At 44.2% G+C, this 12192-nt stretch overlaps 1 protein-coding gene across 1 annotated transcript in view; it reads right to left on the bottom strand.

The window, feature by feature from the left end:
* The window catches only part of LOC126293180 (mucin-5AC-like), a 227332-nt gene that overhangs the window by 22921 nt on the left and 192219 nt on the right, over positions 1–12192 (bottom strand). The window contains exon 6 of the mRNA XM_049986281.1: positions 7630–7855. Coding sequence (XP_049842238.1) covers positions 7630–7855 — 226 coding nt within the window. The remainder of the gene's footprint in view (positions 1–7629; positions 7856–12192) is intronic.

Genomic DNA, 12192 nt, shown 5'->3' with positions numbered 1-12192 from the left:
AGAAGTCTAGTTCAAAAATGGTTCAAATGGCTCTGAGCACTATGGGACTTAACTTCTGAGAACTACTTAAACCTAACTAACCTAAGGACATCACACACATCCATGCCCGAGGCAGGATTCGAACCTGCGACCGTAGCGGTCGCGCGTTTCCAGACTGTAGCGCCTAGAACCGCCCGCCCACTCCGGTCGGCAGAAGTTAAGTCCCATAGTGCCCGCAGCTATTTGAACCACTTTGAACTGTAGAAGTCATGTTAGTACTAATACTAATTTAGACGATTTCCTGTTCTAGATGGTACTAAATTCGTAACATGTAAAATGCATTTTGTCACCAAGACCATCAGATACGCTAGGATCGTTTCAGAGAGCTTTCTTAGACAGATAATGATTTCTACAGGGTGTGAGCAAGTTTTATACTCTGGGTATTCGAAGATGCGTTGATGTTAACAGAAGTGATGTTTAAAAACTAATATGAATAAACTACGACGCGAAATTAATTTTTTTTTTTAATTGACGATGAAACAAAGGAAGTAGTCCTGACACTGACATCGCCGTTGCAAGATAAGTTAAACTTTTCTTCAAATGTGATGCTTATTTTCTTACAAACTATTCTACACCCTGTAATAACTGGTACCCCTGGCCAGTATCGTGTAGGACCTCCGCGAGCACGCAAAAGCGCCGCAACACGACGTGGCATGGACTTGACTAATGTTTGAAGAAGTGCTGGAGAGAACTGAAACCATGAATCCTGCAGGGCTGTCTATAAATCCGTAAGAGTACGAGGGGGTGGCGATCTCTTCTGAAGAGCACGTTGCAAGGCATCCCAGATATGCTCAATAATGTCCATGTCTACGGACTTTGGTGGCCAGCGCAAGTGATTAAACTCGAAAGAGTGTTCCTGGAGACAGTCTGTAGCAATTATGGACGTGTGGGGCGTATTATCGTCCACCTGGAATTGCCCAAGTCCGTCGGAATGCACAATGAACATGAATTGATACTAGCTATCTGACAGGATGCTTACGTACGTGTCACCTGTCACAGTCGTATCTAGACGTATCATGAATCCCGTATCACTCCAACTGCACACATCCAACACCATTACAGAGCCTCCATCAGCTTGAACAGTCCCCTGCTGGCATGCAGGGTCCAAGGATTCATAAGGCCGTCTCTATACCCGTGCATGCCCATCCGGTCGACACAATTTTAAACGCGACTCGTCCAACCAGGACCGTGTGACTGCTACGGTCGCAGGTTCGAATCCTGGCTCGGGCTTGGATGCGTGTAATATCCTTAGGTTAGTTAGGTTTAAGTAGTTCTAAGTTCCAGGAGACTGATGACCACAGCTGTTTAGTCCCATAGTGTTCAGTGCCATTTGAACCATTTTTTTCGTCCAACCAGGCAACATGTTTTCAGTCATCAACAGTCCAATGTCAGTGTTGACGGGCCGCGTGGGATTAGCCGAGCGGTCTTGGGCGCTGCAGTCATGGACTGTGCGGCTGGTCCCGGCGGAGGTTCGAGTCCTCCCTCGGGAATGGGTGTGTATTTGTCCTAAGGATAATTTAGGTTACGTAGTGTGTAAGCTTCGGGCCCGATAAGATTTCACACACACATTTTTTTTTTTTTTTTTTTTTTTTTTTTTTTTTTTTTTTTTTTTTTTTTTCCCCAATGTTGACGGCCCCAGGAGAGGCGTAATGCTTTGTGTTCTGCAGTCATCAAAGGTACACGAGTGAGCCGAAATCGATGATATTTCGTTGAATGGTTTTCACGTTGAAACTTGTTAAAGTCCAGCATTGAAATCTGCATCAATTTGCGGAAAGTTTCTTGCAGGATCTTTGTATAGCCGCGGCGATGTCGGAGATTTGATGTTTTACCGGATTACTGATACTCGCGGTACACTCGCGAAATGGTCGCACAGGCAAATCCCCACTTCACCGCTACCCCGGACTTGCTGTGTCCCATCGCTCGTGCGCCGACTATAACACCACGTTCGAACTCACTTAAATCTTTATATCCTGCCATTATAGCAGCAGTAACCGACCTAACAACTGCGCCAGACACTTGCTGTCTTACGTAGGCGTTGCCGACCGCGGCGCCTTATTCTGCCTGTTTCGATATCTCTATGTTTGAATACGCATGCCTGTACCAGATTCTTTGGGGCTTTACAGTAAGAAATTTGTTAACTTTCTGATTTTTCACACCCTTTCGTGACTAGTGAAAGATATGTGTTCGATATACAAATTTATTTCCCTGGGTTCACAGGGATATTGAAATTCCACATCTGTGTGCAGATGCGATCTAGCGTTCAATGGTTAGACTATTTGGAACAAACAAGATCATTGTTTGGCACCTAATGTGCGAGATATCGCTGAATTGTTTTAGTTATGCATTGCGTGTTTTGATGATTTTATGTAATCTCTTCACCTGTCTGCAACGGAGAAGCTGAGTAAAGGTGTTTGTTGTCTTTTTATATTGTTTGCTAGAAATATACAGGTTGGTGCACACTTCTAAATTCGTTTCATGGTTTTTTGTTATGGCCAGTGTGTGTCTAGATTTTCTATTTTGTGCCTTTTAATCAAAAGTTAAGTCTAAATTTTAACATTAATATATTTTATTCGGTTCTGTAATGTTATTTTATTTCCATTGATTTGATATGAAATGGAAAACTCGACAAGCTCTTGGCTTGTTTATTGTGAGGAATTCTTGAGTTCCCTTTTTTCTTTGTACTTCTCCCAGCTGAAAGGTGCCATACAAGAGCAATGTGAAAAGAAGGTATGACACATTTTCCCCATTATTACATTTTAACATGATGAAATTCTTTTTTTTGCAACATGCAAAGAAAAATACGAAGACGACCAAGTCACCATCTGAGTAACCTACTGACATTAGCATAATTATCTTTCATTCCGCTGGTGGAACCAGCCTACAGTTCCCATTGCACCTGTGGATGCGAGGCAGGATATAGCTGAGGTTATCATATCTATTCTTTTGGCGAGAAATCATACCTTTCGGCTGCTCGGCATTCCACAAAACTGTAACTGTCTTACTACTCTGCCATTTCGTTATAGATACACACCTTGTTTGTAAGGATTATATGTGCCTATATATCAGTTGGAAAGTGTTTTCCAGCAAGGAACACAAAGAAGCGATGCAAACAATGCAGCACTTGGAAGCAAGAGTGAAGGACCACTTTCTTTAGTAACTGCTAAGTAACTGTATGGATTCAGCCATGGCTTGAAAAATTTCATAAAAGTGTGAAGTTTTGAATAAGTAAATTTGTTTGACATAATAATGGTACTACTTTCTTCTTTTTACAATCGTAACCTCTTTTAAAAAATCATATATCTATCTGGACACAAGAAGGAATAAATTTAGGGAACTATTCATTCCTCCACAAGTCCTGTGAGATATATATACTGGGGTGACAAAAGTCATGGGATACATCCTAATATTGAGTCGAACCTCCTTGTACCTGCCATAGTACAGTAGCCCAATGTGACGTGGACAAGTCATTGGAGGACCCCCGCAGAAATAGTGAGTCATACTGCCTCTATAGCCGTCCATATTGTAAAAGGATTGCCAGTAAAGGATGTTGTGCATGAACTGACATCCTGATTGAGTCCCATTGATGCTGAATGCAATTCATTCAGCCAAACCATTTGCTGGAAGTGTCCAAAATGTTCTTCAAACCAATCGCAAATTACTTTGCCCAGTGACTTCGTGCATCGTCATCTATAAAAATTTCATTGTTGCTTGGGTTCATGAAATCCAAGAATAGTGGCAGATGGTCTCCAGGTAGCTGAACATAACCATTTCCTGTCAATCATCAGTTCAGTCCATGTAAACACAAAAGCACTCCGTCTTCAGGCCACAAGTAGATCATCGGGACCATCCGACCGCCGTGTCATCCTCAGTTGTGGATGCGGATAGGAGGGGCGTGGGGTCAGCACACCGCTCTCCCGGTCGTTATGATGGTTTTCTATGACCAGAGCCGCTACTATTCGGTCGAGTAGCTCCTCAATTGGCATCATGAGGCTGAGTGCGCCCCGAAAAATTGCAACAGCTCATGGCGGCTGGATGGTCACCCATCCAAGTGCCGGCCACGCCCGACAGCGCTTAACTTCGGTGATCTCACGGGAACCGGTGTATGCACTGCGGCAAGGCCGTTTCCCCCATGTAAACACAGTCCACGCTATTATCGAGCCGCTACAAGGTTGCACAATGCTTTGTTGACAACTTGGGTCAATGGCTTCGTGGGGTCTGCACCACACTCAAACCCTACCAACAGCTCTTACCAATTAAAATTGGGCCTCATCTCCACAGACAACGGTTTTCCAGTCCTCTAGGGTCCAACCTAAATCGCCACTGGACAAAGGTGGGGTGCTGCAGGGGATGTCGTTCTTTTAGCAAAGGCACTCGCGTGGTCCTTCTGTTGCCATAGCTCATTAACGCCAAATTTCACAGCACTGTCCTAAGTGATAAGGTCTTTATACGTCCCACATTGATTTCTGTTTTTATTTCACGTAGTGTTATTTGTTTGGTGGCACTGAAAACTATACGCAAACACCGCTGCTGTAGGTCGTTACGTGAAGGCCACACATTGTCCAGGGTGAGAAGCAATACCTGAAATATGATATTCTCGGTATGCTCTCCTCCACATGTCCAGTGAGACATATACATCCGACTTAAAATAATTATAAGAACCATCAAAATTTCGAAACATTGCCAAAAACAGGCAATCAATGTTTACAGTAATATGCGAAATTTTAATTAATTCAGTAATTAGTTAAGGGGGAAATCTGTTTATAAAGTTATACTGACATCGAGCTAAAAAATCCTTTTCCACACCTCCCTACATTAAAAAAATCTGAGGAAGTAGCAGAGATTGAACATGGGTCCGTTGGCACTGAAGGCAACTACACTAAGTAAAGGATGTGCACGCTAGACACATAATGACACATTTGTTTACATTCCAGCACCTACTAAGCTTATAACTTTATTTGTCGAAGACTGTACAAGGGAGCGAAATATTTTTATGGATGTTGGTACAAATCAATGTGGGCACTATTTGTAGCTCAAACAGGTATGGAAATGGTACTCCAATTCTTGCCGTAGGTTCATAAGCGTGAGAGGCCTCGACTGCGGCCCAGATGAATTGTCTCAAATCTACCAGTTCTGGAACTTTTGTTCTGGATACAATGTGCTTGGTAAACCCCCATGCACTGAAATCCATGCACTATGGGACTTAACATCTGAGGTCATCAGTCCCCTTAGAACTACTTAAACCTAACTAACCTAAGGACATCAAACAAATCCAGACCCGAGGCAAGATTCGAACCTGCGACCGTAGCGGTCGCGTGGTTCCAGACTGAAGTGCCTAAAACCGCTCGGCCACTCTGGCCGGCATAGTCACATCGGGAAACAGAGGAGGCCAGGCAATGGGATCCTCCCCCTTTCCGATCCAAGACTCGTCTCATGGAGAAATGTAGTAACACGTCCTTGACAGTGTCGGAGAGGGGGGGGGGGAGGCGGTGACACCATCCTGCTCGAAAATGTCTTCAGAGTACATCTGTGGAACTGCATAGTTCCCCAGAAAGTCGCGATAGGTGTGTACTCTCACTGTACATTCCAAGAAAAAATGGACGTATCAGAGGATATTTATGTAACCCCAGCCACACATTAACTTCTGGTGTCACCCTTTCGTACTCAATCATTCCTCCCAGAGTCTCACTTCCCAACAATCGACAGTTACGTCGGTTAACTCTGCCACAGTGGTGGAAGGTAGACTCATAACTGAACAGCAATGCATTGAGGTAGTTGTTGTTTTAATCGAAACAATGCAACAATTCAACAGCAAAATCACATCGTCTGCGGTGGTCCTCAGGGCTAGTGTGATGCAAAAGTTGGAGTTTGTACGCAAGAAAAAAAGGTGTTCAAATGTGTGTGACAACTTGTGGGACTTAACTGCTGAGGTCATCAGACCCTTAGCTGACACACTACTTAAGCTAAATTATCCTACGGGCAAACACACACACATGCCCGAGGGAGGACTCGAACCTCCGCCGGGACCAGCCGCACAGTCCATGACTGCAGCGCCTTAGAGGCGGCTGGTGTGGCCGAGCGGTTCTAGGCGCTTCAGTCTGGAACCGCGCGACCGCTATGGTCGCAGGTTAGAATCCTGCCTCGGGCATTGATGTGTGTGATGTCCTTAGGTTAGTTAGGTTTAAGTAGTTCTAAGTTCTAGGGGACTGATAACCTCAGAAGTTAAGTCGCATAGTGCTCAGAGCCATTTCTTTTAAATTAATTGGCGTCTCGTTCTTATTTGACCTCGTGTAAGGAATTATGTATTTGGCCTCGTGCAAGGAATTATGTATAAGTCTTGACACAAGCAAGGCTTCACTTGTAGTGTCAAAAACTGTTACGGGTTACATCAAGTCAGTCAGAATACTGATGACACAAAGTCGTTTAATCACTGCTGACAACTCCAGTCCACTTTGCATAAAGTGAATGGATTACCCTTCAGTCTCTGTAGTTGGTACCACAAAGTCAAGCAATGGGAAACGTTTTATTCCACTTCCACATCACACAGTGGTACATAGTGCTTTTTTGCAGGAACCAAAGTAGACGTCTTTATAGATTTCGATACACTGAATACGAAATTATAATTAAAATTGACTACTTGTTACCAGTAAGGTGGGACTTTACATTCCAAGTATATTGCTACTGTAACCAACAGGATATATACAGTTGGCCGCGCGGGGTAGCCGTGCATTCTCGGGCGTCTTGTCACGGTTCGCGTGGCTTCCCCATCGCAGGTTCGAATCCTCCCTCTGGCCCTATCACGTTTTTGCTCCGGTTCGGTAATATCGTAGATCTGGGACTGCATCACATACATTCACTGACATCCACCACGACACTCATTCGTCTAATAAGTGAACTGACGCAACCACGACTGGTACAGCCGTAACAAACGACAACATCGCGTCTCGTCTCTAGATTCGACAGTGCACACATGACTAGACGGTGACATGAGTCGTGGTGGAAAATTGTGTTGCCAAATTCTATTAGAAGCAGTCACCTTACTCACTTAGAGGTTGAGTAACCCTCGTAACAACGTCTTTGCAAAAATGGTTCAAATGGCTCTGAGCACTATGGGACTTAATATCTGAGGTCATCAGTCTCCTAGAACTTAGAACTACTTAAACCTAACTAACCTAAGGACATCACACACATCTATGCCCGAGGCACGATTCGAACCTGCGACCTTAGCAGTCACGCGGTTCCAGACTGAAGCGCCTAGAACTGCTCGGCCACTGCGGCCGGCCAACGTCTTTGCAAGTAGCTCTTATAATGACCCGTAAGTGTAATTGTGAAACGGAAACACCTTATTTACTTGTAACTCTGAGGAACGAGACAATTTTAAGCTTGACATTCGTATTCGGCGCATCGAAACCTATAGAGCACGACTATTTTCGTTTCTGTAAAAAATAAAAAAAAGTATGTAGAAAGGTGATTATAAAAAGTCTTTTACAAATCTACATGTGCAATGCACTGTTTCATTCTACATATGCGAAAACATGTTACCAATACTGTGCAGTCTCTACCGATGTAAAAATAAATTGGAAATGAACTTACGTAACAGTGGGGACGGTATCGTTAGTGTTATTGCAGTTCTTCAGGGGATCAGCGAGTGAGCAGTTGGCAACACTGTTGCCGTTGCCGTTCTTCTCCGTAGTGTTGGCAGCGCTGGTGCCTCCCTGTTGACCGGCAGTCGCAGGAGAATCTCCAGTCGAGGCCCCTTGGGTTTTACTTCCGTTGCCGCTCTTGGTTTCTACTGTAACTTTGTATTCGTTGATGTTACCTGTGGGAGAGAGAACAGTACTAATGAAGAGGGTGATAAAGTGATCTGTGGCGAGAGGGAATCTCTTACACTGCTGCGATGTTACGAAGTTCTCTGCCAGTTGAAAGCAGGGGTGTCCAACCAGCAGGCTACATGCGGCCCGAAGCAATTACCAGTGCGGCCCATAAAGTGACCATCACATGATCCGTAAATAAAAGTAATAAATAAAAAAAATCCGTTTGTGAAACGTTATGATAAATTGAATATTTTCGGTTTTAAACTATTATCGCTCTAGTCCGAATGATCCATACCGGTATCGTATTTTTATGCTCAGTGGTTACTGTTGGTATTGTGAACGGCCCAAAAATACTTTCAAAGCGACCTGGACAGGCTGAAATAATGAACACCCCTGGTTTGAAGGTTCCAGGTACTCACGAGCCGGCACATCTACCTGTAAGTTTCGAAACAGTCTGTAACTGCCCTCCTAGTTACGGTTGTAAACACACTAGTGTGGAATTAAGAATGAACACAGCTAGAGAAGAATAAATTAATAATTGTAAAGGCAATGCCCCAAGGTGCTATGGAGTGGATGGCATCGATGCCATGTGCTAAGCACTGAAACACTACGTGGTGGACTATAATTCATGTGCAGCTGTCACCCCCGCCCCACCCCCGCACCCGGGCGCCTTCCTGTTCCACCTGCAATTGGGGTGCAAGAAGAACAACGGAGGTCTGAAGGAAGCCTAGTGATTTGAAGAGGGCGCAGGTCATTTCAAAAAGAGTCAGCTAGCAGACGCACATAGGTGTGTATCTCTGACGTCTAAATCTGCATCTATATGTGTACTCAGCAAACGACCTTGTGGTGTGTGACAGAGGATACTTTCTGCACCACTGTCGCTTCCTTATTTTCCTGTTGCAGTCGGGAACGATTTCCGAAGGAACCATTGCCGGTAAGCCTCCAGATTTTGCACGTGAGTTGCCACTCTTTACAACATTCCCTTGGAGTACTCTCGCAATTTGTTATATTTACTTACTTCCAGCGTGAACCGCAAGTCACTGGACTGCTCACCAATCGTCCAGAGGAATTCCTGTACCTAGCTACAGTCTTCTTACGTTGCTACATTCTTATAGACAACAGCTTCAACCGCAAACAGCCTAGTGCAGCTTGATCACTGATCCTTCATATATAATTGGTAAATACTAACGTTCCCGTCACCATTCATTGGGTAATTTCCAAAAATGACTGCCTATCTAAAGCGTGGGTACCTCACGATATATATCTAAGTTTTACTCTATGTAGACCACACGACTCTGGTGGTGAGAATTAAGGTAAATGTTTAATTCATTACCAGGGCAACATTATTGATCGTTTACGCTTGTGAAAAGCAATGAGTGAAAGTAAAAGTTTCGAGTGCAAATAGTCTCACATGGCGAAATCTAATTCCTCGGTTAATTACACTGAACCGCCAAAGAAACTGGTATAGGCATGCGAATTCAAATACAGAAGTATCTAAACAGGCAGGATACGACGCTGCGGTGGCCAACGCCTATATAAGACAAACAGTGTGTGGTGAGGTCATCTCCACGTGCTACAACGGCAGGTTATTAAGATTTAAGTAGGTTTCAATGTCGTGTTATAGTCGGCGCACGAGCGATGGGACACACCATCTGCGAGGTAGCGATGAAATTGAGACTTTCCTGGACGACCATTTCACGAGTGTACCGTTGGAACACGTGAGGCAATACTGACCTTACGACTTATCTTAGAAGAAAGATCAAGGAAAGGCAAACCTACGTTTCTAGCATTTGTAGACTTAGAGAAAGCTTTTGACATTGTTGACTGGAATACTCTCTTTCAAATTCTAAAGGTGGCAGGGGTAAAATACAGAGAGCGAATAGCTATTTACAATTTGTACAGAAACCAGATGGCAGTTATAAGAGTCGAGGGACATGAAAGGCAAGCAGTGGTTGGAAAGGGAGTGGGACAGGGTTGTAGCCTCTCCCCGATGTTATTCAATCTGTATATTGAGAAAGCAGTAAAGGAAACAAAAGAAAAATTTGGAGTAGGTATTAAAATGCTTGGAGAAGAAATAAAAACTTTGAGGTTCGCCGATGACATTGTAATTCTGTCAGAGACAGCAAAGGACTTGGAAGAGCAGTTGAACGGAATGGACAGTGTCTTGAAAGGATGGTGTAAGATGAACATCAACAAAAGGAAAACAAGGATAATGGAATGTAGTCTAATTAAGTCGGGTGATGCCAAGGGAATTAGATTAGGAAATGAGACACTTAAAGTAGTGAAGGAGTTTTGCTATTTGGGGAGCAAAATAACGGATGATGGTCGAAGTAGAGAGGATTTAAATGTAGACTGGCAATGCCAAGGAAAACGTTTCTGAAGATGAGAAATTTGTTAACATCGAGTATAGATTTAAGTGTCATGAAGTCGTTCGTGAAAATGATAGTATAGAGTGTACATGGAAGTGAAACATGGATGAAAAAAAGTTTGGACAAGAGGAAAATAGAAGCTTTCGAAATGTGGTGCTACAGAAGAATGCTGAAGATTAGATGGATAGATCACATAACTAATGAGGAGGTATTGAATAGAATTGGGGAGAAGAGGAGTTTGTGGCACAACTTGACAAGAAGAAGGGACCAGTTGGTAGGACATGTTCTGAGGCTTCAAAGGATCACAAATTTAGCATTGGAGGGCAGCGTGGAGGGTAAAAATCGTAGAGGGAGACCGAGAGATGAGTACACTAAGCAGATTCAGAAGGATGTAGGTTGCAGTAAGTACTGGAAAATGAAGAAACTTGCACAGGATAGAGTAGCATGGAGAGCTGCATCAAACCAGTCTCAGGACTGAAGACCACAACAACAACAACCGTGAATATCAGGAATCCGGTAAAACATCAAATCTCGGACATCGCTGAGGCCGGAAAAAGATCCTGCAAGAACGGGACCAACGACGACTGAAGAGAATCGTTCAACGTGACAAAAGTGCAACCTCTCTGCAAACTGCTGCAGATTTGAATACTGGGCCATCAACAAGTGTCAGCGTACGAACCATTCAACGGGACATCACTGATACGGGCTATCGGAGCCGAAGGCACACTTGTGTACCCTTGTGACAGCGCGAGTCAGAACTTTACGCCTCGTCTGTCCCTGTCAACACCGACATTGGACAGTTGATGACTGGAAACATATTGCCTGGTCGGACGAGTCTAGTTTAGAATTGTATAGAGCGCATGGACATGTCCAGGTATGGAAAAATCTTCATGAATCCATGGACCCTGCATGTCAGCAAGGGGTTGTCCAAGCAGGTGGAGGCTCTGTAATGGTGTGGGACGTATGCAGCTGGAGTGATATGGGACCCCTGACACGTCTAGATACCACTCCGGGACGTGATACGTTCCTAAGCATCCTGTCTGATCACCTGCATCCAATCATGCCCATTGTGGGATCTGGCGGACTTAGGGCATACCAGCAGGACAATGTGACACCACACACGTCCAGAATTGCTACAGAGTGGCTCCAGGAACACTCTTCTGAGTTCCAACACTTCCGCTGGTCACCAAACTCCCCAGACATGAACATTATTGACCATATATGCAATGCGTTGCAACGTGCTGTTCAGAAGAGATCTGCACCCCTCATAGTCTTACGGACTTATCGTCAGCCCTGTAGGACTCATGGTGTCACTTCCCTCCAGCACTACTTCCGACATTAGTCGAGTCCAAGCCACGTCGTGTTGCGGCACATCTGCACGATATTAGGCGAAGGGTACCAGTTTCTTTGACTCTTGAGTGTAGTTTGAGCAGAAAGTCTGAGAAGGGCTATTGCGAGAGGCGTTCAATGAATTCGAAAGTACAGTTCTATGTACTGACTTGGCAGAAAATCCTAAGAAATTTTGGTATTATGTCAAAGCGGTAGGTGGATCATAACAAAATGTCCAGACACTCTGTGACCAAAATGGTACTGAAACAGAGGATGACAGGCTAAAGGCTGAAATACTAAATGTCTTTTTCCAAAGCTGTTTCACAGAGGAAGACTGCACTGTAGTTCCTTCGTTAGATTGTCGCACAGATGACAAAATGGTAGATATCGAAACAGACGACAGAGGGATAGAGAAATAATTAAAATCGCTCAAAGAGGAAAGGCCGCTGGACCTAATGGGATACCAGTTCGATTTTACACAGAGTACGCAAAGGAACTTGCCCCCTTCTTGCAGCGGTGTACCGTAGGCCTATAGAAGAGCATAGCGTTCCAAAGGATTGGAAAATGGCACAAGTCATCCCCATTTTCAAGAAGGGACGTCGAACAGATGTGAAGAACTAGAGACCTATATCTCTAACGTCGAT

The sequence above is a fragment of the Schistocerca gregaria genome, chromosome 10 (genome assembly GCF_023897955.1).
Source record: "Schistocerca gregaria isolate iqSchGreg1 chromosome 10, iqSchGreg1.2, whole genome shotgun sequence".
Classification (NCBI taxonomy): Eukaryota; Metazoa; Arthropoda; class Insecta; order Orthoptera; family Acrididae; genus Schistocerca; species Schistocerca gregaria.
The sequence above is the reverse complement of the archived record's forward strand: the minus strand, read 5'-3'. Positions and strand labels throughout refer to the sequence as shown.